At 40.5% G+C, this 26,381-nt stretch overlaps 1 protein-coding gene across 2 annotated transcripts in view; it reads left to right on the forward strand.

Moving 5' to 3' along the window:
* The window catches only part of TMTC3 (transmembrane O-mannosyltransferase targeting cadherins 3), a 106,440-nt gene extending 80,312 nt beyond the window's left edge, over positions 1–26,128 (forward strand). For both annotated transcript variants that reach the window (XM_088454396.1, XM_088454397.1), the window contains exons 11-14: positions 881–984; positions 11,056–11,225; positions 15,184–15,410; positions 22,201–26,128. In XM_088454396.1, coding sequence (XP_088310522.1) covers positions 881–984; positions 11,056–11,225; positions 15,184–15,410; positions 22,201–23,042 — 1,343 coding nt within the window. In that variant the 3' untranslated portion in view covers positions 23,043–26,128. The remainder of the gene's footprint in view (positions 1–880; positions 985–11,055; positions 11,226–15,183; positions 15,411–22,200) is intronic.
* Positions 26,129–26,381: the final 253 nt, after the last annotated feature.

Here is a 26,381-nt window from a genome sequence, read left to right on the forward strand (position 1 = left end):
TAATAACATCACAACCTTATCCACAACCAAAATTGCATAGCAGAAATAAATAAGGCCACATACAGATGGAATAAAACACTCTGTAGAGAAGGAAGGTGAGAACTCAGGCCCTGATTCAGAGCCGGACTCTCTGACAGAGCGCTCGCTCTGAATCAGGCTATCTTTTTTTTTTCCTTTTAATGGAACGTCCCCCTGGCCGCTCGCATTGCTGTGCCACCCACAGCTAATGCGAGAGCGGCCAGGATGATGGTCGCGATGGTCAAGATGGGCTTACGACGAGACTCTTGTGGTAGGGTCTCTTGGCCCTAAGCCCCAGAGAGCTATCTGCTCAAACAGAGCCGAAAGCACTCCCACTGACATGACTTGTGATGTCAGTGGGGCCGCCCCCAGACGGAAGGCGTTCTCATAGGAACGCCTCCGTCTGTGCATCCACCACCCCAGCCCGCCCACCAAATGGGGCGTGCTGTCACTCAACATCGACAGCACGCCCCCTTTGGTGCGAGACCCGGAGCGACGGATTGCCCGTCGCTATCCGGGGCTCGCGCATGCGCACGACGGAGCCGGCTCCATCGTGCGCATGCGCTCTGGGCCACCATCGACCCGGTTGTGAGCGCTCAGCGCTTGCGACCGGGTCTGAATCAGGCCCTCAGATTGCTGTTCTCAGTCATGCAGCTTCAGACCTCCATGTTTCAAATACATTTTTTTTTTTCCTGTTTTAGTCATGACAAATTATTAAAATGTTATGACTCTACTTTGGCAAGAAGTAGATTTTCAACGCCCTTATTTGCAAGCCATAAGACAATACTGTTTGTTTACATGAACCACCCATAATAATTTAGTGTGTTATTACAGTTAAGCATCAATGAGTTTTTCTTCTCAGATGATATAGGCGCTCATATGAATGTTGGACGGACATATAAAAATCTAAACCGAAGCAAAGAAGCTGAAGAGTCCTATTTAATTGCAAAGTCTCTCATGCCACAGGTAAAGAAGTGCTTTCTTTACATTTGCGTAATAATAATTTCCCCTAATTGGTTTATTCTAATAATCTCTAAATATTCTGTGGGTCTTATGTAATAGGGTGCGACTTGCAGCTGCAGAAGGAACTCCTGCGAGTCTTCACGTAATTTTAAAGCGGCAATCATTTTAAGGCAAAACCAGGCTGGGTTTATATTCAAAATGAGCGCTGCTTTAAAAATACGAGAAGAATCGCTAGAGTTCCTTCAGCGGCTGCAAGTCGCACCCAATTACATAAGCCCTTATATCTGTTACTGTTTTTAAACTGACATTTGGTCTCTGAAATGTTGCTTTGCACAATACAGTATGTTGTCAGAATACACATAGCTTTATCTTCTTTTACCCTACTTTTTTTTTTTTCTTTTAAATCATGGTAACCTGAATGATATCTGTATAATATTTTTGATGACTGCATTTTTCCTGGTAGTGTTGCCTATCCTTAAGGAGAATTCCATTGTCAGTGATATGCGGCCCAAATCTTGGTTACACAAAACCACAAGACTTATGGTAGCCCAAAGTTGATAATTCTCCTGTGCACATCTATGGGTTGCGAGGGAATATTGCCAAAGTTGGTGGCACTTAGCCATTTCTTAGTATTAAATTCCTCAACCTAGATAGTTAAACTGGGTTCACGTTTTATGCTTTTTAAATTCAATCTAAATAATGCAAAGCTTAACATCAGGAGATTTCAGAACATGGTGGGCCTATTGTGTGAACCATCTTCTCATTCCAAGCAGATTTTCCCCCTGACTCTGCTTCTAGCAAGATATAAACTAACTAGAAAAGAGTCACAGCATATGCCAAATCACCTCAGTGTCTGCCTGCTGCTCTGTCCCGCCCATCTCTCTGTCCAGCCCTCTTCTGCTCTATCCTGGCCGCCCCCTCTGCTGCTGTGTCCTACTCCACACCCCGCTCTGCCCCCCCCTCCCTCTCTACCTGCTGCCCCCCATCCACCTTCTGTTCTGTCCTGCATGCGTCCCCATACTTGCCATATTTTTTTGCGGCGAGTTCCCCCTACTAGACTAGGGTCTGTCTCCTCTCTCTACCACTGCACATGCATGTTGAATAGTGGATTAACCATAGACTAATAAAGGGTCCTGGATCACCTCAGTCTGCTCTGCTCCCTGCTCTGACTGCTGTTCTGTCGAGGCCCTTGACTCCACCCCCCCCTCCCCCCTCTCTGGCCACTGGTACGCCTTGGCCTCATACTAACCCAGTTCCTAGCGGGATCTCTTCCTTTCCTAAGTGGTGTCTGCCTGTAAGTGGAAGCTGCTGGGTGGGTGGTGCACCATAGCTCCGTGGCAAATTATTGTATTTATCTTACTCCTGTCCAATACGTTATTCTTCAACTCTGGTTTGAAACCAAGTTCAACTGTCCTTGAAAAGTGGAATAATTAAGATATATGAAGGCTAGTAACTCAAAAGTTATTTAACTTAGAGTGGTCTGTGATTAACCTATCCAAAATTCTAAGAAGTTTATTAATTATGCTATTTTTAGTTGGGTTGACTAAGTACCTAAATGTATGTATTTTTTATTATATATAAATATCTTTTTATCATACCCAACACACAGAATATTAGTCCCATCAGCCTCCATACAATCTATGGTATATTAAAGCATCTTTGGAAACATAGATCCATACACAAGGAAGACCATGGGGATAGGGGTTTTGTGTAATTGAGAGGGGTATATCGTCCATATCAAACTGTGGATCAAGTTAACTTCTCCGGTTGACTAAATTTAATTTCTGAAAAGCCTAATCTAACTTATTGGTTTCATTTTTCATGGGTTATTTGATTGATTAAACATATTTTTTTATATTGTAATTGAACACTAGTGCAAATAATAATTCATAGGTGTGTATTCATGTGTTGCTGTGGAAAGTTACTGGTATGAAGCCGTGCTTATTTTAGAGGTGTGAGCAAAAATAATATTGTCTGTACTTGAATATAATTGTGCACAAAATAACATTGTGTCATTTTAAGTTTATCTTGCTTAAATGTCCTCCTAAGAGTGTTACAAAAATATATGTTTAGTATTGTGTGTATGAAATAAATTACGAAGCAATGGACAATGTATGCACAACCCTATATTTTTCTACACACTCAATGTGTATTCTGTTTCTTTGCAAACAGGCCTTAGGGTTATCCTAGAAGTGTTTGGCTTTGAAGTTAGGCTTGACTGACTTCCTTGTGTGAATGATAATACAGTAGTAGCTGTTACACTACTGATGAAAGATATTGCCTGTGGGCTTTTTACTCGCTCGCAGTTCGATTTATTTAAAACACAGCATGTAATGTATAACTACACTGTGCTTCGGTACTACAATTGTACAGATATTATCCCATCATTTATAGAAACCTAACTATATGTCAGTGAAAGGCATAGAGACGGGCAGGAGCTTACATAAATAAATAACTGCACAATAAATGTAAAATCTGCATTACATGTTTGTGTGTGTATGTATGTATATATGTGTGTGTGTGTGTGTATATATATATATATATATATATATATATATAATGTGTGTGTGTATAAATTTTGCTTTTTTTAAAGTTTTTTTTTTTACACTTTTCAACAATTTTTCTATATATATTTTATCCATATTTTATATGTTGTATTTATTTATGCTGTGCACCTTTGTTGTATTATGTATCATATGCATCTGATGTGATTTGTAGTCTCCGTCACTAGGGGCTCTGTGTTCAGGGGGAACCCTGGAACACTTGACTTCATGACAGGCCGAGGCCGTAATTTAGACGCACCGGAAGTGTTGGGCACATCACTTTCGGTGTGCGCTGATGGAACAGAGAGGGATGCGTCTGAGTGACGAGAAACCTCCATCACCAGCTTGTGGACACGTGATATTGATGCTGCGCGTACCATTCAGTATCTAATAAATGTAACAGTATTATGCTATGGTTGCATTTTTCGTTATAAACTCTTCCTTGAGGTTTTGATGACTTGATAGTCACTGGTGGATTATATACTACTTATTAACCAAAGAAGGAGGGAGCCTTCACTCAGGAGTAGACGGACTACCTAATCCTACATGCAAGTAGGAGACAGAAATCTTTGTCATATATATACATTGAATCTATTTACCAACGGTATATTCTTCTCCTTTATTTGAGGGATTATTGGAGAGAGGAATTTATCAGAAGGCAAGAAAAGTCCCTGTATAAAGACTAACTTTGGAACTTCATTTACACATATATAGCTCAGAAAAAAGAAGCGCTTGATATATTGTTTTTTCTGTTTTTGTATGATATGTGGTGGGGACCACATTAATATCGGGTAGCCATTTTGTATTTGTGAGCGCAGGATTTTCCATACATATCTTGACTTGAGGGAGAAATCTTGGGGCTTGCTCAGTATATTGTGGGGAGGAGCCAGGGCAGCTGGTTCCCCCCGCTCTCCAGCGGCAGAATGGAGACTCCAGGAAGCTGCAGTTCCTGTCTTTACAGTGGGACAAGCTTGGCCATCATGGAGGAAGGACAGAGAAGTCTCAAGCTCCTTTCCCTCTGCGGGGTGCAGCTAAGTATTTTGCAGTTATTGTTAAACATTTTCTATGCCTGTTTGGGAGTTTTTACTGTATTCATTGCCACATGTGATTTATTTATAACGTTTTTATTGTTATTTTTGGGCTCCCTGTCGTGGCAAGGTAGTGCAGGAAGAAGGGGGCTCAAATGACAGACAAATCTAAGTCTGCAAAGGGCCAGAACCCCACTGTGGCTATATTTTTTACATGTGCCCAGTGTCAGGTTAAATTACCATGTGGACAACTGGATGCAGGGGCATTGTGTGTGGACTGTCAGCTGGGGCCCACTTGTGTGCAGCCAGGAGGGGGAACCACTCTGGTTACGTAGGAACCTACGTGGGCTCAGGTTATGAACCGTTCGCTCTCTGACTCGGAGCTCTGCCAGAGAAAGGAACTAGCTCAAGCAGCGCCAGCCCCTATTTTGCCTTCGCTGCCCGCAATAGCGGGGGTCTATCACCAGGGCCCTGATCCGCCTTGGTTCTTTACCATGGAGTGCTCAGCTGCAGGGTTCGAGAAGGTATCCTCTTCTTTTTTTTTTTTTATGGAACGCTTCTTTGAGGATCCTAAGCTGCGCATAAGCGTCCTCCTCCATCTGGGAGCCTGTTAAAGGAGTCAGATCCCGAGGGGGAGGAGGAGGGGGAACTCCCAGTAGAGGAGGTTCTGCCCAAAGGGGAAGGTTCAGAGTCCGCGTCAAGTCAGGGCATGGAGGACCTTATTATGGCAGTACAACAGTTCTTTGACTGCCTGGACCTTGACTCCTCTGCAGTCGTGGGAGGGGCCGTTCAAGCGGAGGCGTAAGAGGGTCGTTTGTTTTTCGGCTTCTCAGGATCTCTCGGTTCTTGTTAAAGAAGCCTGGAAGACCCCGGATAAGAAGTATGCTACTCCTCGTAAGTTTGCAGCCCTTTATCCTTTTCCACAGGCGCAGGACGCTAAGTGGGAGCTGCCTCCGAGAGTGGATGCGGCTGTGGCTCGTTTAGCCAAGCACACTGCTCTGCCGGTCCAAGGGGCAGCCTCCTTTAAGCATCCGCTGGATAAAAAATTAGGATACTTTAGGAGTATTTTTATGGGCGCCGGGGTTGCTATTCGCCCTTTGGCATCTGCATAAAGCCTTCTCCATACCGCTACAACCTTTTTTGGGGTGACCTATCATCATACCATTGTCTTTGGACACTATTGGACACATCAATTTGCTGCCTGGGAATCTACATCTACTATCCATTTAAAGTTACAGCTACAAGTGGACACAAATCCATTCAATCACTTTGCGAACTTCGCCTATAGGACTGAGATACATCTTCTATCCACTTGGTAAATATTCGCTGTGCTCTATCTATTGGAACTATACACTTGACCCATCCAGCTAGTGCCCGTTCTACATTTATGGACTTTGGATCCCCCTATTAGCGGTTCTTTTGCAGTGATTTTATTCTCCCTTTTATATTGCTACCATATTTATTTTGTATATTTTTACTTATCTACTATTTTAATGTTTATGAATAAATGTGATATTGTGATTATACATCCATCTTAGAATAAATTTTCATTGTATAACCTAGCAACATCATCTAGCGCCAGTAAATCACTTCTCTTAGTGGCAGGCCCCTGTCTCATCCAGAGAGGAGTTGCTGGAACTGGCGGAACAGATTTGTGCGGCAGCAGACTGTGTGAGGCCGCACAAGATGGAGCACAGATTTCCTCTAGAGTCTCAGTTGTGGCGCGCAGAGCAGTCTGGCTCCGTGCCTGGGAGGCGGACGCCAAATTTAAACGCGCTTTAGAATCTCTCCCTTTTGGCGGAGGCTTCCTGTTCGGCTCCGAACTTGATATTATCATATCCCAGGCGACAGGTGGAAAGAGCACTTTCCTGCCTGTAGTGCCCCAGAAACAAAAGGGCTCACGATTCCAGGTCTTCCATTCTTTCTTTCGAGGGGGGGGACTGGTTAGAGGTAATTTCCCCAGCAGGGGTTCTGCGCCACAGGGTAGATTCTCTGGTACATTCAGGCACTCAGGTACTAAGGCACCCGAGAAGCCAGGTACCTGACAGGATCTCAGCCCATCTGATCTCGGAGAAGGTGGGGGCCGTCTCCTCCTGTTCCTAGACCGGTGGGTAGCTTTGGGAGCGGATGCCTGGGTAAGGGGTGTTGTCTCCTGAGGTTATGTAGTCGACCTAAGGGGGCCACCACCGCAACGTTTCTTCGTCATGGCATTGCTCAGGGAACCGGAGAAGAGACTGACCTTAAACCAGGCTATCAGTTCCCTCTGTTCCGAGGGGATTATAGCTCCAGTTCCACAGTCTCAACAGGAAAGGGGTTTTTACTCCAACCTTTTTCTGGTCCGAAAGCCCAATGGCGCTTATCGACCGACCGATTTTAAATCTGCGAGCCTTGGATGACAGCCTATGGGTGGATCAGTTCCACATGGATTTGCTCTGATCGGGGATCCAGGGTATGTCGGCAAATGAATTTCTAGCGTCTCTTGACATCAGAGAAGTATATCTCCACATACCGATTTGGGCGGGGCATCATTCTCTACTCTGGTTCACAACTGGGAAAGCTCATTACCAGTTCCAGGCTCTGCCTTTCGGACTGGCTGCAGCTCCGTGGGTCTTCACAAAGATCATGGTAGCTATGGCGAGTCTGCTGCATTCCAAGGGGATAACGGTTGCGCCCTACTTGGACGATTTGCTAGTGAAGGCAGATTCGGCTGCCTAACTACAGCTCCACCTGGATCACACGGTTCAGGTGTTACAGTATCACGGTTGGATACTGAATATCGAGAAAAGTCACCTCACGCCTTGCCAACATCTGATGTTTCTGGGGGTGATCTTCAATACGGCACTACTAAGAGTTTTCCTGCCCGAGCCCAAAGCCCAGGCCCTTCAGGACTTAGTCAGGAAAGTGCTGTCTGCCCCTCGGCCATCCGTCTGGCTCGGCATGAAGTTACTGGGTACGATGGTCTCTACCTTTGAGACCATCCAGCCTCCGCTTCTGTTCACGGATTCGCCAGTGGGAGATTCTCCGGAATTGGACGGGCCACTCGGACAACCTCTCCTCTCAGTTGCTGCTTCTGTCAGACAGCACTCGTCAGTCACTTCGCTGGTGGGTTTATTACCGATCACCTTCTCCAGGGTCGGTCCCTGGTTACTCCCAACTGGATCATTGCCACCACAGACGCAAGTCTCAGCGATTGGGGAGCGGTGACGGGGGACCTGGTCGTCATCGGAGATAGGTTTTTCGATAAATGTGCTGGAGCTCCGGGCCATTTATCTGGCCCTGTGCGGGGCCCAGGCCCTCCTGGCCGGACGGCCAGTGAGCATCCAATCAGACCATGCCACGGCAGTGGCATATGTAAACATCATAGGTGGAACCTAAAGCACGCGTGCCATGGCAGTGGCAATTCTCATTCTCACTTGGGTGGAGACGTTTGTCCCGGCAATTTCAGTGGTCTTCATACCGGGGTTAGAGAATTGGGAGGCGGACTACCTCAGCAGGACCACTTTCCTACCAGGGGAGCGGTCTCTCCACCCAGAGGTTTTTCAGCAGGTGTTCCAGAGGTGGGGGCTGCCGTAGGTGGACCTGATGGTGTCTCGCCACAATTGCAGGGTCCCTCGATTTTGTGCGAGGTCCAGAGATCCTTTGGCATCCGCAGTGGATGCCATGACTGTTCACTGGAACTTCCGTCTGGCCTACATCTTTCCTCCAATTCCCATGTTACCAAGAGTACTCCGTTGAGTCATGGAGCAGCAGGTTTCAGTCATCTTAGTGGCTCCAAACTGGCCATGCCAGTCGTGGTTCGCCACGGTTCTCAAGCTAGCCGCAGGTCCAGGTTGGCATCTGCTGTGACCAGATCTTCTTCTGTCCCAAGGACCTACCTCAGTTGGCTTTAACGGCCTGGTTGTTGAGACCAAGCTCTTAAAGGCTAAGGGGTTTTCCTCTTCAGTCATCGGGACCATGCTCTGGGTGCGGAAGCAGGTTTCTGCGCAGGACTACCTCTCGGTTTGGAATACTTATATCGTGGGATGAGCGGCGCGGAGTGCATACTGCTCAGTTCCGCCTTCCAAGGCTTTTAGCGTTTCTGCAGGGTGGTTTGGAAGCTGTCTTATTGCTTTAATCTTTGAAGGTACAGATTTCGGCTCTGTCCATATATTTCAGCAACGTCTGGCTCTCATCCCAGAGGTGCAGACTTTTTTACAGGGGGTCTTGCGAGTGCAGCCTCCGTTTCAGCCGCCAGTAGCAGGGATTTTCCCCTGGCTCTGTCTGCTCTTAAGCAGGCTCCGTTTTGAGCCTTTGGAATCCGTGGACCTTCGGTACGTTACGTGGAAAGTGTTTTTTCTTATGGCTATTGCATCGGCTAGGTGGGTCTCTGAGTTGGGGGCCTTGTCTTGCAAACCACCTTTCCTTGTTTTCCATGACGATAGGGCTGTTCTCAGAACGGTTCCTTCTTTTCAGCCGAATGTGGTTTAATCTTTCCTCTTGAACTAGGAAATAGTTTTTTCTGTTTTCTCACCCTCAGTCTTCAGGGGACCAGGACAATCTGTCACTTTTGGATGCCATCCAGGCCCTGCGAATTTACTTAGAACTTCGGACTTATGTCGGACAGACTCTCAATTGGTCCCCTACGACGCTCACAAACGTGGTTGGTCAGCCACGAAGCAGACATTGCAAGATGGCTCCGCTCAGTGATCTCAAAGGCTTATTCTGATACGGGGCGCCCAGCACCAGCCAAGGTGTTGGCTTATTTCACTCGGGCTGTGGCGGCCTCCTGGGCGGCGCGTCACAGGGCCTCAGCTGAACAAGTTTGTCGCGCAGCTACCTGGTCCTCTGTCCACACGTTTGCGCGGTTCTACAGGTTTCATATTTTTGCCTTCGGTGACGCCCATTTTGGCCGTACAGTTCTCCGGTCAGGCAACCTGAGCATTCCCTCCCCTGGGGGCGGCTTTTGAACGTCCCATGTGGTCCCCCAGCTTTGAAAAAAGATGATTTTTGGTACTTACCATTGAATCCTTTTCTCTGAGTCAGGCTGGGGGACACTGCGTTCCCTCCCTCACGCTCAGTCGTATTGAGTATGAGTTATGAATTTGGTCCTAATTGACTGTCAGTTTGGTTATTTTTCGGTTTGACAGTGTCACTGAGTATTGCTTCTCCTTACCAGGCACTTTATTAAGTTGCACTGAAATCAGGGCTTGCAGAGGGGAGGAGTTATAGATTTCTGTGTTTAGTGCCAAATCCACACCTTCCCACCTACAACCCATGGTCCAGTATCCCCCAGCGTGACTCAGAGAAAAGGATTCAACGGTAAGTACCAAAAATCTTCTTATAGTTTGTGAGGGTTCAACTTCACACGGACTCACACTGGAGCATTCATGTCTTCCTTGTTAATATTTTTGCCTTTTAATATCAATGTTTACAAATGTAATCTATTACACACCATTGTTTTTAATTTGGGACTACAGTGTTTTGAGAATATAATGGTAAAAATCTTCCCTTTGCAGAGCACATATTGGGGCCGATTCAGTTAGCTACGCGTTCGCTGAAAATTTCTTCATGCTGGTTAAAAAAACGACTGCACCTTTCCTGTTCAATTAGAAGTCTGAGTTAAGTTAGTATAGGCCTCCATGGCAGTTAACACAGATTTTGGTTTGAAAATCCAGGCTAGATGGAAATTAGGGAAAAATCCTTATTTTCGTGTAAAAATTACATGACATCGTGCAGTATTCCCCTCCAATGAATAATGTATTTAGAGGTTTGGAAATAGGTAAATATAGCCTATAAAGAGAGATCTTTTTTTCAGGTAATTTTTCTCCTAAAAGCGGAATAATGGTTTAAGTTTTATGTGGGACCTTTTTATGTTGAGTGTTGTATTGATGGGAAAGGGGTTATTGATTTTGCAGATGGGAATTGCAAGTGGGTTTTTGTCCAACTTTTATGTATACCATAGAGATACATTTTAATGTCCCCAAAATACTTTAGACACTTATTTGCTGAAATACACTTGCTGAGTATCATTTTTCCACCATTTTTAAAAGTTGTAAATATCACATTTGACAGCATGTAACAGCCTCCAGTGCTTTGCTTATGGTCACTAACAGATTCCTACACTGTCCCTACTATCTTATTTGCCACTTTTAGGGGGATTCATGTATAGATTACACACTGCAGTATTAATGCTGTGTCTAAATGAATATTGTGGGAGCACACTTCATGATGATATCCCACGAAATGCATGTTATATCATTCCGTGAGCCCATGGCTAATCTGCCCAATCAAATATCTGATTTTATATGATGCCAATAAAAATGATACTTAAACGGTCACTTGTAGCATATCTGCTGCAGGACACAGTAGATGTAAGTGTCTTTATGATGTGGTAGTATATCGGTTGATGGAGTGGAGTACAGGTACTTGCGGATTTATTCTTTTTACTGAGTTTTAAAAGAAAAAAATTACTCATTTTATTTATGTAACTAATTTATTTGTTAATTACATTCATTTATTTTAAGGTAATTCCAGGGAAGAAGTATGCTGCTCGTGTTGCCCCTAATCATCTGAATGTATACATAAATCTTGCAAACTTGATCCGTGCAAATGAGTCTCGACTTGAAGAGGCTGATCAGTTATACAGACAAGCTATTAGTATGAGACCAGATTTTAAGCAAGCTTATATTAGCAGGTAAGACATTTAATAAATTAAACAAAATACAGACACCGTTTCATTTCCCAAAAATTACAAAATAAGAATAACTGGAGGAGAGTATTTTTATTTGTATAACCTTCCCTGCAGCCTTGTATAGAATATTGTTGTATTGCATGATTAGTATTTCTCGCCTTCCAAAGTAACAGAATTGTCTTGGGGTGTTGCAGTGTTTGTGCTAAATTCTTACCATATTTATTGCATAAACTGTAATTGGTGTTCTCAGTGGACCTAGACATCTGCACCATTCATTGTTGTAGTGACCGTAAGGAAATGCAGATGGCTGCGTGTGGTGTATTTCCTCTAAATATTGACAGGTTCTGGGAGCCACCGGCCATCTGAAGAATGGCTTAGAGGTTAAAGGAGCATTTTAATCTGTGGTGTGCACATCAACACAAATATAGTATAGGATGTTTGGGAAGAAGTAACATAATATAACTATTACTTGTGAATAACATTTTTTAAAGAACAGAAGGAAAAAGCAATCTGCACTAAAAACAGTATTTCAGTCCAGTAAATGTGAAGTTACATGGAATACAGTTGTGTAATAAGATGGATAATAAGAGGGTTCATTGAACTATTGTATGAGAAAGTGGTTTTGGTGTGAGCTTTCAGTCTATCGTTTATACATCTTGTGTGGCCTTCCTGGAATACTTCTTAGACATTATTAATGTCTTATATGTTGACTTTACCACTCAGATGCAGGTAAAGGTCATCTTTCTTCCCCCTTTTTTATCCAGAAAGGGACTAGGCAGAGAATCTCCATTGTGCCCTCTACTTCTCACAATTGGCTTGGAGTCAGTTGCTGTAGGCCTACGTAACTCTCCATCATTTGCGGGGATTTGGCTAGGTAAATACTAATTTGGCTCGTTTTGCTGTTACGTTTATTTCTGACCCTGCCACTTCGTTTCTCAGTGATGAATATTACTGTATTTTTACTTTTAGGGCGATTTCAAATTATAGGGTAAATATAGATAAGTCATGGGGCCTCCCTCTTGCTGGATGTCCAATAGCTGTGAAATCTATTTTTCCTCTCTCCAAGTTTAGGCTGACGACTGCTCACTTAAATACTTGTTCATTCAGGTTACATTTGATATTAGTAAATTATATTCTACCAATTTTACATCTTTATTTAAATCACCAAATTACTAGGTAACTGGAGATTTCTTGCTCCATTTTGATTCTTTAATGAGACATTTACATTTGACAGCACTGAAGTACATTTTCACACCATCATTAGAGCCTATATCTCACAGAGTCAACACTTTGTCCCAGAAGAATCAATACATTGCCTTGAATGCAATTACATATTTTTTTCCCATAATTCTAGTGGCAAAATCTGTAGATTCTGCATTAAAATATTACTTTTTATTAATTCACTATTTTTGCTACATCTCCAACTGGTCCCCAGCATAAAGCAATTATTCCCCTTCACACTATTATTGTTACAATAGCAACAATTTATATTGCTTAATTGGACCGTTTTTACAGTGGTTAAAAGTTTGCTAAATGTCTTGGTTGCATTGTACACTAAGAACCCAACCAATTTACATGCCGATGTGGCAACACCTGTCATCATGTACTAGGGAAGCCAATCCCGAGCTGCGGAATCCTGTGTTTGGCCTCTAAAAGTCCGGTATTTTAATCCTGGGATTGGAGCCTTCAAACCTTGGAGTTTGGAATCTGTTATACAGCTGGACTGGTGACCTCTGTAGCAGTGCAGCCAGTCTCTGCAGGGCTACATTTTTCTGGCCCAGGCAGCGCTGGGCTATATCAGTGGCTTTAACGCAGCCCTAGATGTGATCTATAAATGCCAATGCAGCGGTGTGATGACATATGTTATGCAGCCGCATACAGTCCATCTAACCCACACAGTGCAATCTGCCTGCAGACAGTACAGTAGTGAAGTGAGTGGCGGCTTGGGGCGGGTGAGGAGGGAATGGGGGAGGCAGAGCTCCTCTTCTCTTCCACTGCTTGAGTGCTCTGGCCCTGCAAGTTGAAGTGACTGAAACTGAGTTACACAGTGAAACATCTGACAGGTAAGGTCACAGTCTCTCTATACTGTGGGACTGGGGCAATGAATCCATTAATGTGGTTTTATTTTTTCCTGTAGGCACGATGAATGTGGGTTTATTTTTTCTGTGGGGGCCAATTTGTGAGTTCATCTTAGAAAACAGAAACTAGCACTAGCATGTACTTGCACACTTTCCTGACATAACACGAATGGATGGGGTCAGACAAAATTAACATTTATATATCTGCCCTATAGCCAATATAATCTAGGAATATCATCTTGGAATGTTTACCAGGACGAGATTAGGTATGTGTAATGGTCATAAACCTAGTAAAATACCAATGATAATAGGGGCTAATGCATAGTTGAATGCAAGTTAGCCGGAATTGCTCCCGCATTGAATGCACGGAACTAAATACTTCTACAGAGCTACAGTATAGACCTTTCTGCAGGCGAACCTCCCCTATCCATGCACTTGGTTTCTCATCTTTCAACGTCAGTGCACACCTACACCAGCTCTACCCCTGGTGCAAAATATCCATCTGAAATTCCATCTACGCTCCCCACAGAACTTTGCCAATGTGTGAACACACAGTTAGCAACTAATTATGCCACTTCAGCCACAAATGGAGATGTGCCTGAATAGCAGACGGCTATGTATTCACCCGTACTTGTGTACACTCTGTTCTAGCGCATGCGCCATGCAAAGCCCGCAGGATATGTTCTGCAAAATACACTTGTGTTCAACTATGTATTAGCCCTAAGGTCTATTTTTATTTCAATTTACTGATAGTACAGCAGAGTTGCCTACCCTCCCGAATTTCGCTGGAGTCTCCCGAATAAAGGTGGGAGCTCCCGCTACCCCGCAAAGTAGGTTGAATTTCCCGCATTCCCTCTGCCCTATCTAAAAATCCAGACTGCGCATGCGCGAGTCCGGAGGTAAAGGGGGCGGGGCCTGATCTTAAGACACAGGGGCGTACTCACCGGGTGCAGGGAGGCAGGAGTGTGGCAGCTACTGGCCCGGAGGAGTCTTGTGCACACCTTCCCCTGCTCACACACTGCTGCTCCCAGCATTCCCTGGCCAGCCTGTGATGACAGAGGACGGAGGGGGGAGGAGCTGACGCCGGAGGACACTGAAGACAGAGGAGATGCCTGAGACTGTGAGTGTTAGAGCTCACTGCAGTGCCATGGGGGAAGGAAGGAAATCTATTACTGTGTGTTTGGTGTGTGTGTTTAGTAATGTGATATATGTGTGTTTATGGGGGGGGTGAAATCTTCATGTGATGTGTGTGACTGACTGTGTGTCTGTGTGTGAGAGATTGTGTGTGACTATTCATGGGATGTGTGTATGAGACTGTGTGAGGCTGTGTGTGTGTGACTGTGTATGAGACTGTGTGTGTGTGAGAATCTATTCATGGGATGTGTGTGCGACTGTATGTGTGAAACTGTGTGTGTGACTGTTTGCGTGTGTGTGTATGAATCTATTCGTGGGATGTGTGTGTGACTGTGTATGAATCTATTCATGGGATGTGTGTGTGAGACTGTGTGTGAATCTATTCATATAAATGAATGTGTGTGGGGAGGAATCTATTAATGTCAATATGGCAGGGTAGAGATGTATTAATGTCAGTGGGGGAGCTAGGGCGTCAGCTTATAGGAATATATACGCCCATAGGTGGAATTAGACATGCCCTTTGGGTGGAGCAGACCACGCCCCCACAACGATGCGCCGCGCTGCACACGACCCATTCTGCAGCCATCTGCAATCTCCCTCAAAGTAGTTTTCAAAAGTAGGCAAGTATGTAGTATAGAGACGATTTCACTACTGTCTGTCATGTCAGAAATGCTCAGTGAAACTTGTATCTGGGCACACTGTATTGTAATGTGCTCTAATTTGTACTATGATTTTGTGGCTTTTTTCAGAGGGGAACTGCTTTTAAAAATGAATAAACCTTTAGAAGCTAAAGAAGCATATTCCAGAGCTTTGGAACTTGATGGAATGAATGCAGATTTATGGTACAACCTTGCAATTGTTTATATTGAACTGAAGGATCCAAATGAAGCCTTGAAAAACTTCAATCAAGCTCTTGAATTGAATCACAGACATAAGCTTGCATTATTCAACTCTGCTCTACTCATGCAGGAATCAGGTATGGTCTCAAAAAAAAAAAAAAAAAGGGGCACTTAGAACACACATCTATTGGTCCATACATCTGCAATGTATTGCCCCAATTCCCCTTGTTGCCAGGGTCAGGGAATCGGGAAAACCCAACATGGGTTTCGAGGTCAGCAAATCTGGGATTTTTAAAATGTTGTTTTTCCTGATTCACTGTTTGATCACTAATTATTGATGTTCGCGGATCAGCAGGGAAACTGGGCCAAAGATCTATGGACCGCATACATTTTTGGTGCATTGTATATCTTTCCTCCTCCAAATCTTCATAAAATGCTTAAAAGAAAAAAAAAAAATGCAATGATGTATTGCACTAAGTATGAAATAAAACACCAGTAAGTAAATCAACATGAGCAAAAAACGTATTCAGTCCAAAGTATCTAGAATACCTTCACAATAAAGGTCCAAATGTCCCACACCGCAATAACTAAGGTATCCTTATTTCAAGTATCTAGATTTTGTGCCTTTAGTATAGATCTGTCTGCATAGATTTTACAACATCAAATTTAGATTTGAATCTCATTAACATAGACAGAAAATCTAGTGCAACACCTTCAAAACATGTTTTGTATGTTTTAATAAGTCGTACTTTTATACATGTTTAAAAGCATTTGACAAAATTCCATAAAACCAGTGATTTGAAAGGATTCCTACCAGAGCATAAAAGAGACATCAGCACAAAAAACATTTATCCATCCCAGGTTTCATTAGTAATGCCAAACACTCTCTTTTTAAATGTTCAACAGCTGGCAAGTAGCTATAGCAATTTCTCCTCTACGTGTTTCAGTACATGTGTATCGAAATGCCTAGGTTTAAGGAAATCGTTATTTCAAGATTCTCAAATGCAAACATTTAAAAACAGATTAAACAAAAGTTTTACAATTTTTCAAAAACTTGTGTTTATTCCTACATGTTTAAAGATTGTTTATACCAAATTTCAAGTTGTGATCTTATATTTTTAGTAATTTTTGTATATAGTAATGATGCGAACATTTCTTATTTTTGTTGCAGTCAAATATCAAAATGTATTAATAGTAAACTATTTTTGAGTCTTGTCACTTTCTTAATCTTTGTTTTATTTTTCATAAATTTTTTTTATTAGCTGTCATACCTTGGAGACATCAATATTTAAGGATTCAAAATATTAAATACTGGTTGTTTTCTCTGAAGTTTAAAAAAAACATAAATAAAAGCCTGATAAATTATTTGGGTAATATTTATTTATAATATTTTTTTAGGTAATACCTAAGTGAATTGTTTTGAAAATTTGAAAGCAGGATGATTCTGGGTTCTGGTGTTGCATTCACTGGCAATCCAATTATTTGGAAAATTGGATGTGTTGATTAAAGCATCTTATCAGAGTGTAGCTATCGTTAATCTAGTACAGTGTATAGTCTAGAACATGAAAAAATACAAGTTTTTACTGTTGCTGAACTGTGCAGTTGACCTATCAGAAATGCAGAATTCCTTTTGCAATCTTGGCAGCACATTGCTCTTAAGGAATGGATTCATTTGTCTTTGAAACAAGTGTACAGCTACTGCGTTATGTATCAACTCTGAAATTAATACAAAACTTTTATATTTGATTTCATCTGGGTCCCTGTAGTAGATTGCAATAGGATGTACCATTGCATGAGTATTGTTTCAAAGAAAAGAATGTTTCATCTTGCAGCTCAAGAGAGTAGTTTTCTGAGAGGTCTAAATTTCTTTAAGTTCATTGTAGTATGTAGACTGCTGTTGCACTATATAAGAGTGTTTTGAACTATAGAAGATGTTCACAGAAAGTGTTGATCAATTTTCAATGCTTTTAGTAAATGTTTCAAAACTGTAATTGTCCTCTGACACCCATATATACCACTGTCATTTCATCTTCCAATTTGTTCATCAGCTATTCCTTTAACTGATTAGTAGCTGATTGTATGCATTCATTTTAATGGCACTCTGGAAATGTGAGCATACATATGTTTTTCTAGGCATACTTTATAAACATAGGTGATCTGTCATCCATTACCATCTCTTTTAACTTTGATTCGCTCATCATTTATTTAATTTTCTGATGAGTGGTACTGTAGCACACAGAGTGTAGCACTTGCTAAGACAGTTGTTGTGGAGGAAGTTCAAAATATGTTTTCTGCTCCGTACTTTCTTTTGAATGGTTCATATGTTTTAAGGTAGCCAGAATTAGTCACTTTTGAACTTGACTGATGAAACTAAGGTATAGTACTCCAGCAAGTTATCAAACTAGTGATTTGTAAAAGTAATGTTGTTTATAGCATTGAGATGCTTTTCTCTTCATTTATAGACTATAATAGATAAATGATATTGAGAAACTTGATAGGGTGCTACAGTTAACACCTCCACTTTTCAGATCACTCTGATTATTTATAATATTACCCAAATTATTTATCAGGTTTTTATTTATTTCAACTTCCGAGAAAGAATATCATTAACTTATAACAGTGGCTCTCAAACTCTGTCCTGAAGACTGCAAACAAATTACGTTTTCCAGGTCACATGTGTTCATTACTCGCTGACCTATTTTAAAAGATCCACAGGTGGAGCTAATTATTTAACTTGTGATTTTGTGAGGGGACCTGAAAAACATGCACTGTTTGTGGTCTTGACGACCGAGTTTGAGAACCTGTGACGTCTAATATATACTGCACCCTATAAATGTTGCTGTCTCCAATGTATACGACAGTTAATGATGACAATCAAAATATCTCTTTGTTAGTCATTAAAGATAATATATTTTACGAAGTTCACCACGATAACATATTCCTTTTTCATGCCAGACAGTAACAAAAATAAATAACATACTATTTTTTATATAGGTTTTGGAAAAACTCGGTAAATTGTCAAATCTGTAATAATTTAAGTTGGTAGTGCATTCTCCCAATGATAAGTTTTACTAATGTTTTTGAAATGATGACCTAAAAACTTACCACTTGATATTAAAATATTATGAACTCTTTTAAAAAGTATATGTAGGAACAGTAAGTTTTGATTACCTAACTTTATTGTGCACTGGTGAAATGTGTATTATCAGGGGTAAATCAAGCCATATTATAAGTTGTTACATACAGTCAAGTCCATAAATATTGGGACATTGACAGAATTTTCAGATTTTGGCCTCTATTCACCACCACAATGGTTTTGCAATGAAACAAACAAGATGTGCTTTAACTGCAGACTTTCAGATTTAATTTGAGGGTAATTACATCCAAATCGGGTGAACGGTGTAGGAATTACAACAGTTTCAATATGTACCTCCCACTTTTTAAGGGGCCAAAAGTAATGGGACTATCAACTCAATAGCTATTTCATGGACAGGTGTGGGCTATTCCCTCCTTATTTCATTATCAATTAAGCAGGTAAAAGGTCTGGAGTTGATTCTAGGTGTGACATTTGAATTTGGAATCCGTTGCCGTCGACTCTCAATATGAGATCCAAAGAGCTGTCACTATCAGTGAAGCAAGCCATCATTAGGCTGAAAAATCAAAACAAACCCATCAGAGAGGTAGCAAAAACATTAGGTGTGGCCAAATCAACTGTTTGGAACATTCTTAAAAAGAAAGAACGAACCGGAGAGCTCAGCAACACCAAAAGACCCGGAAGACCACGGAAAACAACTGTGGTGGATGACAAAAAAATTATTTCCCTGGTGAAGAAAAACCCCTTCACAACAGTTGGCCAAATCAAGAACACTCTCCAGGAGGTAAATGTATATGTGTCAAAGTCAACAATCAAGAGAAGACTTCACAAGAGTGAATATAGATGGTTCACCACAAGATGCAAACCATTGATGAGCCACAAAAACAGGAAGACCAGATTAGAGTTTGCCAAACAACATCTAAAAAAGCCATTACAGTTCTGGAACAACATCCTATGGACAGATGAGACAAAGATCAACTTGTACCAGAGTGATTGGAAGAGAAGAGTATGGAGAAGGAAAGGAACTGCTCATGATCCAAAACATACCACCTCATCATTGAAGCATGGTGGTGGTAGTGTCATGGCGTGGGCATGTATGGCTGCCAATGGAACTGGTTCCCTTGTATTTATTGATAATGCGACTGCTGACAAAAGCAGCAGAATGAATTCTGAAGTGTTTCGGGCAATATTATATGCTCACATTCAGTCAAATGCTTCAGAACTCATTGGACGGCGCTTCACAGTGCAGATGGACAATGAGTCGAAGCATACTGCAAAAGAGTTTTTTAAGGCTAAAAAGTGGAATGTTATGCAATGGCCAAGTCAATCCCCTGACCTGAATCCGATTGAGCATGCATTTCACTTGATGAAGACAAAACTGAAGGGAAAATGCCCCAAGAACAAGCAGGAACTGAAGACATTTGCAGTAGAGGCCTGGCAGAGCATCACCAGGGATGAAACCCAGCGTCTGGTGATGTCCATGCGTTCCAGACTTCAGGCTGTAATCGCCTGCAAAGGATTTGCAACAAAGTATTAAAAAGTGAAAGTTAGATTTAGGATTGTTTAGTTTGTCCCATTACTTTTTGCCCCTTAAAAAGTGGGATTCACATATAGAAACCGTTGTAATTCCTACACCGTTCACCTGATTTGGATGTAATTACCCTCAAATTAAATCTGAAAGTCTGCAGTTAAATCACATCTTGTTTGTTTCATTTCAAAGCCATTGTGGTGGTGAATAGAGGACAAAATATGAAAATTCTGTCAATGTCTCAATATTTATGGACCTGACTGTATATGTAAAGTCACTTCAGATTTCTTTGACGTGTATAAATGGGCTTTGCCTAAAGGTAAAAGATGAAACACCCCCCCTTTTTGTGCATTTAACTATTTAAGAGCTTTATTTTAAACTTCGTATACTTTTAGTGTCCAAATATTTGACAGGACTAGACCAGTACATTTCAAAAATAATGTCCTAGATGTAAATGATAAATAAGGCTTTTTGTTAGTGAAGAATTAAAAAAAAAAAATTAAATGTCAATTACAGCTAATTGACAAGTGCAAAATCATGTGAAAGTAAAGGAGTTAATGCCAATAGTTAAAATGTTCAATGCAAATATAAATATATATATATATATATATATATATATATATATATATATATATATATAATATACCAGTATTACTTTTATACCTTTCTCAAACTGTCATTTAATAAGAATTAAAGTTTTAAATATCTCAAAGAATCGACAAACCAAAATAATTTTCCAATCGCTAGGGAATTTCAAAAAAGGCAGACAGTGAAGCAATATTTGTCAAGATATTATTTTGGGACTGCCATAATAAACATTATTATAAATTTTGAAGCTTTATTGAAATGACCCTCTGTACTTAGACCACTATTTATGCAGAATACTAATAGCAGTGAAAATATCAAGATGTTTATATTTTAGTTTACTACACAACATTGCAATTAATGATCTGTAGAATTCTAGATATATACAATAGTATATACAGATTATATTCCATCCAGTATTTTAAAATTGTGATGTTAAATTGAATTTACCACCATATCTGCATAGTTTTAAATGAAGTATGTTTTCAGTGAAGTTGCATTTGATTGATGGAAATTATATTGTTATTGAAAACTTGAGTGAATTTTCAAATGTTAATATACATAAAATTGGCACAGTTATCAAGCTAGCCTACATTCTTGTACAACTTGGTGAAAAATAAGCACATAGCCTCTGCTAACAGGTAAGTATTTTACACTCAAAATGGTAATTTGACAAATTTTGAACTAGTTTGATTTTTAGATGTAAAGGGTTTATCGATTTGAACAAACGGCTGCATCATGGTTCTGATTTTACTTGTGTTATGCTGGTGTCATTACTGCATTTTGTATGCCACATTTGTCTGCTGTAATATAAATTCTATTAGTCTACCAGATCTGCTCATTGATGGCACACAAGTTTTTTTTTTGTTTTGTTTTGTTCATGAAAGCTGCTTACATATTGTGTTATCCCCTCCCTTTCCATCCGTTTTACCATGTTCATAACAATGCTCAAAACGTTACCATAGCAAATATAGATTGATTTATTAATTGAGATGATTCCCCATCCTGAGAAACCACAGTGCAATGTAATTGTGTGTGTGTGGAATGAGTTTGAAAAATGCTAAGACGTAAAATTGAAAACCCTTTTGAATATGCTGACGTTTAAAACAAAAGTTTGCAAATGCTAATGAAAATACTTTTCTATTATCCATTAGCATTTATAAACAGCAGTTGTTACACCAGTTTTTCTACTATGTATTTGCCTTCAAAAACCTTTCCCCACCTTCTAGTTGTGGCTTTTGATCTACAGATGTGTCCACATATATCTTACCTCCGTGCGCTAAAAGTTGCATTAAATATATTGTGTGAGCACCGTGCAGTTAGGTAGCGCAGAGCGTCTTTTTGTGGGACGTTTTACATTTAAAATGTCTTATTCGCAAAGCAATTCAAATAGGAACACATGCAGCTTCTGCTGATTAAAGTTATATGCAGCAGCTGTTGGACTGTAATGTAGCATTTCTCATGCAAATTCACCTGCAGTTGCACACAGAACATAGGAATGCCACATACAATTTTAATCAGCAGAAGCTGCTTGTGCGTCCTATAACAGATGCATTTGAAGGTAAAAAGATGCTCAGTGCTACCGCGTCACTCCACGGCATGGTGCGACTAGAAGGGTTGTTTAATGTGCAAGGGAGTAAAATGTATGTGGAGACATCTATATGTTGTATTTATATACTTTTATAAATTGTATAACAATTTTTTTTTTCATTTGCTTCAGGCAATGCCAAATTGCGACCAGAAGCCAAAAAAAGACTTTTGCTTTATATTGAGGAGGAGCCACATGATGCAAATGGGTTTTTTAACTTGGGCATGTTAGCCATGGATGAGAAAAAGGATTTAGAAGCTGAAAAGTGGATGAAAAAAGCAATACAGTTACAGCATGGTTTCCGAAGTGCTCTCTTCAACCTTGCCCTTCTCTACTCCCAGACTGCCAGGGAACTGGAGGCCCTGCCAGTCCTGGATGAGCTGCTGCATTACTACCCAGACCACATTAAAGGCCTTATACTGAAAGGTGACATACTTATGAATCAAAAGAAAGACATTAAGGGAGCTAAGAAGTGCTTTGAAAAAATCCTAGAAATGGATCCCAATAATGTACAAGGGAAACATAACCTTTGTGTGGTTTATTTTGAAGAGCGAGATCTTTTTAAAGCTGAAAGATGCCTTGTCGAAACACTGGCCTTAGCTCCTCATGAGGAATATATTCAGCGACATCTCAGCATAGTGCGCAATAAAATTATTTCACTAAATGCTGTTAGTGCTGGACAGACTGCTTCTTCAACAGCAGGTGCGCCATCATTGCCAGAAGGACAAGAGCAGGAGAATGATGAAAAAGGAAAAAAAAAAACTCCATTTGAAAAATTAAAAGATACACCAAATATAAGTCAACCAACAAAAAGGAAAAACAAAGAACAAGTAAAGTCCAACAGTAAACAACAGGAGAATACTCACAAAGATATAAAGCCGAAATCAACAAAAGAAATCAAAGACATTGAAAATAAAAGAGTTGCTGCTTTGAAGCGTTTAGAGGAAATAGAGCGTATACTAAGTGGAGAATAATCTGAAGAATATCTTTCAAACTTCAGGGGTGTGGTGAAACTTTATTTGTCATGTATTATTCAGTCCAGAGCACTGTGCACGTCTGGAAGAAGATGAAAGCAAGTTGAGTAAATAACCGTGTAGGTAATTGACACTACTGAAGAAAATCTCAATGAAATTTCAGGATACTTTGCCTACTTCAAATACTATTATTTTATTTTAAAAAAACAAAGCATGATATGCTTTTTGTACTAGTAAATGTGATTTTGTCTCCCTCTTTGATGTCATCAGCTTCTAATAGATATGAGGTGTGTGAGATTAAAATGAACAAGGCTTTACAGCTGAGCTGTTGCACTGATGGGAAGCAAGGCAGTTTCACAAATATCTGGGGTGAATTTTTATTTTTACATTTTTGTATGGTGCTTGGCTAGAGCCATAACTTGCTAATATATTATTTCCCTCACCTCATGTGTATTCAGGATGTACCCTGTTTATTAGCCAATCAGATTATTTAAATATACCCACAGTATTTAATATATCAGATGTGTGTTCAGACACTGTGGGAGGCAACAACTCCTCTATTCATGTGACAGGGGAGACTAATGATATTACTGAGGGGATGGAGGCAAGCAAGAAACAATAACCTGGAGATAGATGGATGGATGGAGTAGGCTCCCCAGTTGAAGTGCTTACAATTTTGAAATTTTATCTACCATGCTGGTTTAGCCACAAACATGTTAACTGTTCCTTAGTTGTTTGGAGCTGGTTAGCCCACGGCTTGGCCAGTCTCATGGAAATAAATACCGGATCTTGAACACATTTATTGAACTTGTATTGGCTGCGTTCATGAAACGCAGTCATTAAGAGCATTGAAGAGGTCCGAACAGACTTAATTGTGGTCAAATATTTCAAACTTGCATAACAATGGTTCATGTAGCTCTAGTCCCTGATGACAGAGTGTCATGATGCCAGGATTTTGTAAATCTGATGCAGGAAGACTGTGTTGTCAAATGTACCACTATGTGAAAAAAACTTTATGCACCTGACTTGGTTTTGGTGTTATATAACCTGGAAGCACATTATAATACCAGGTGTATCATGCTCCATGAAAGGAGAGCAGTACTTTACAGGATTTAGGTCGATAGATTAATTCTGAAAACACTATTTTCCAACAATCAACGGATATTGTATGTGTTTTGAACCTTGCCCTGTAAAACTGAAATTTGGTGCGGTTTTATAGATTGTGATTTTAAATGCCCTGTTTTGAGGTTTTAACACTTGACAATCTCAGTATTTAGTGTTCAATGGTGAAGATTGGGTGTTGTATTTGTTTTTCTTTTGAATTATGTACTTTGCCTAAATTAAGAAGCTTTTTTCATTTCAAAAAAGGGAGAGAGACAGAAAAAAGCACCACACATATATTAAAAATGCTTATAACTAAAGGCTCCCATACACTAGCTGACATATTGCCGGATTATGTGATCGAATCGGAAACACAGATCCGGTGGTCGGAAATGCCGACCTGCGGCCATCGATGTTCCGCAATCCGTTCGAGGATCGGTGAAATTGTTCATGTTAAATGTCACCGAATTTTAAATCACGGTCATATTTTGAACGTGATCAGCAAATCTGTGAAATCCAGCATGTTGGAATTCACCGATCCTCCAACCTGGCATCTCTGCATCGCGATAATCTGTCGCTAGTTTATAGGGGCCAAAACGCTTTGCAGTTTTATTTGGCCAGTAGAATTTGAATAATACCCTTAATAAGAAAAATTTCAAAGAACTGGCCTTGTTAATGACCACGCATGATATACAGTACAGTATATCCTAATAAGAAAGCCTTTCTAACAAAGTTCCTGCAATCTGTTTGCTGGTGTGATTCTGAATTTGTACTTAATTTCAAAAGATCTATGTATACTGTTGTATTTCACCTTCTTTCACATTTTTATGTGTGCAATGTTTTTGTGTGTATTTGATTTGGAGATACGATTACTTATATAACATGATATCATGAGTGTTCACTCTAGGTCCGGCGCCGGACCTAGAGAAAAAGTACTCTGGCGCAAGCCCGAATAGGTGGCGTGACCACAAGAAAAGGGGGTGTGCCCCTTTTTATCACTCTTGAGGGTGTGCCCAGCACTTACGGATATGCTGGGCTGCCCCCAAGCTCTCCCTTCTCTTTGAATTCTATTCACCCGTAGTGATCGCTACACCGCAGCTTTCCCCACCCGCAGAACACTGGGGCTCGCGGGTGGGGACGGCACCCACAGGCTATTTTAGCTAAAATAGCCTAGCGGGAACGCTAAAATAACTAAGTGTTCATTATTTTTTTTAAAGACAGTTATTTATAAGCTTTCTGATTAAGGATATTGTTAGATCTCTACTAGTCAATTATAACAAGTACATAGGTTCTTTTATAAGGGTGTAAGCATTTTGTTATTTTGTCATTGGTTATGACCACTTTTATGCGCTGTTCCCTTGCTCTCTGGCCATATCATATACCTTTTTAAGTACAATGACATCATCTTTTCAACAGCAACTAAAGGGTTGCTGCCATTTAAAACTTGTTGTACTTTAGACTTATTAGCACCTGATTTTTTTTTTTTTTTAAAGAAAAAAAAAATCCATACTTTTTTTCACTTTTGAAAATGTAAATCTATTTTTTTTTCCACATTTATCTATTTCTACTTTTTCATTTCTTTAATAAACAGATGTTCTGCAATTCTAAACTGGTTTGGTTTCAAGATTGCTTGAGGAATATCAGATGTCCGTATTTGTATATGATATATATGTATGATATATGCAGCTCTTTTATATATTTTAAGTGTTTTAAGCCAAGTACTAGTATAAAATGTATATTTTGCATACGAGTCAGAAAATAATATAAATCCTCAATTGATCAGTTGTGTGCAATGCACAATAATGAACTGAATTGCACGCTATGCTGCTGTAATTGGAAAGGGTACCTTGTTTTTATGAAATAATGCAATGCCTAGTGCTACAATCTGACCCATTTTTTTGTTTTCTAAATGTATATTTTTGCATATCCTTTTTCACATCTTATTTTAAGGAAACTCATATTTTATTGTGGCAGTTTTAAATGCTTTCTTGTGAATTAAATAAATTACTAAATCTTGGTAATTTGTGCTCAAGATAAAAGTTAAGATTTTATATACAGTGGGTCTGATTCTCAGTTGTATGTAATGTGGTCGCAATTCTGGACAACTACCATGATTGGAAGTTTATGTGAGTATCATCCCGTATCCTGGTTCATATGCATTTATGCAATAGCAACACCCCCATCCCTCCAGCTTTGAGAGTATACCAGCAACGGCACTTACACCTACCCAATACTATT

This window comes from Taudactylus pleione, unplaced genomic scaffold (genome assembly GCF_031769625.1).
Source record: "Taudactylus pleione unplaced genomic scaffold, aTauple2 ptg000040l, whole genome shotgun sequence".
In the NCBI taxonomy this organism is placed as follows: domain Eukaryota; kingdom Metazoa; phylum Chordata; class Amphibia; order Anura; family Myobatrachidae; genus Taudactylus; species Taudactylus pleione.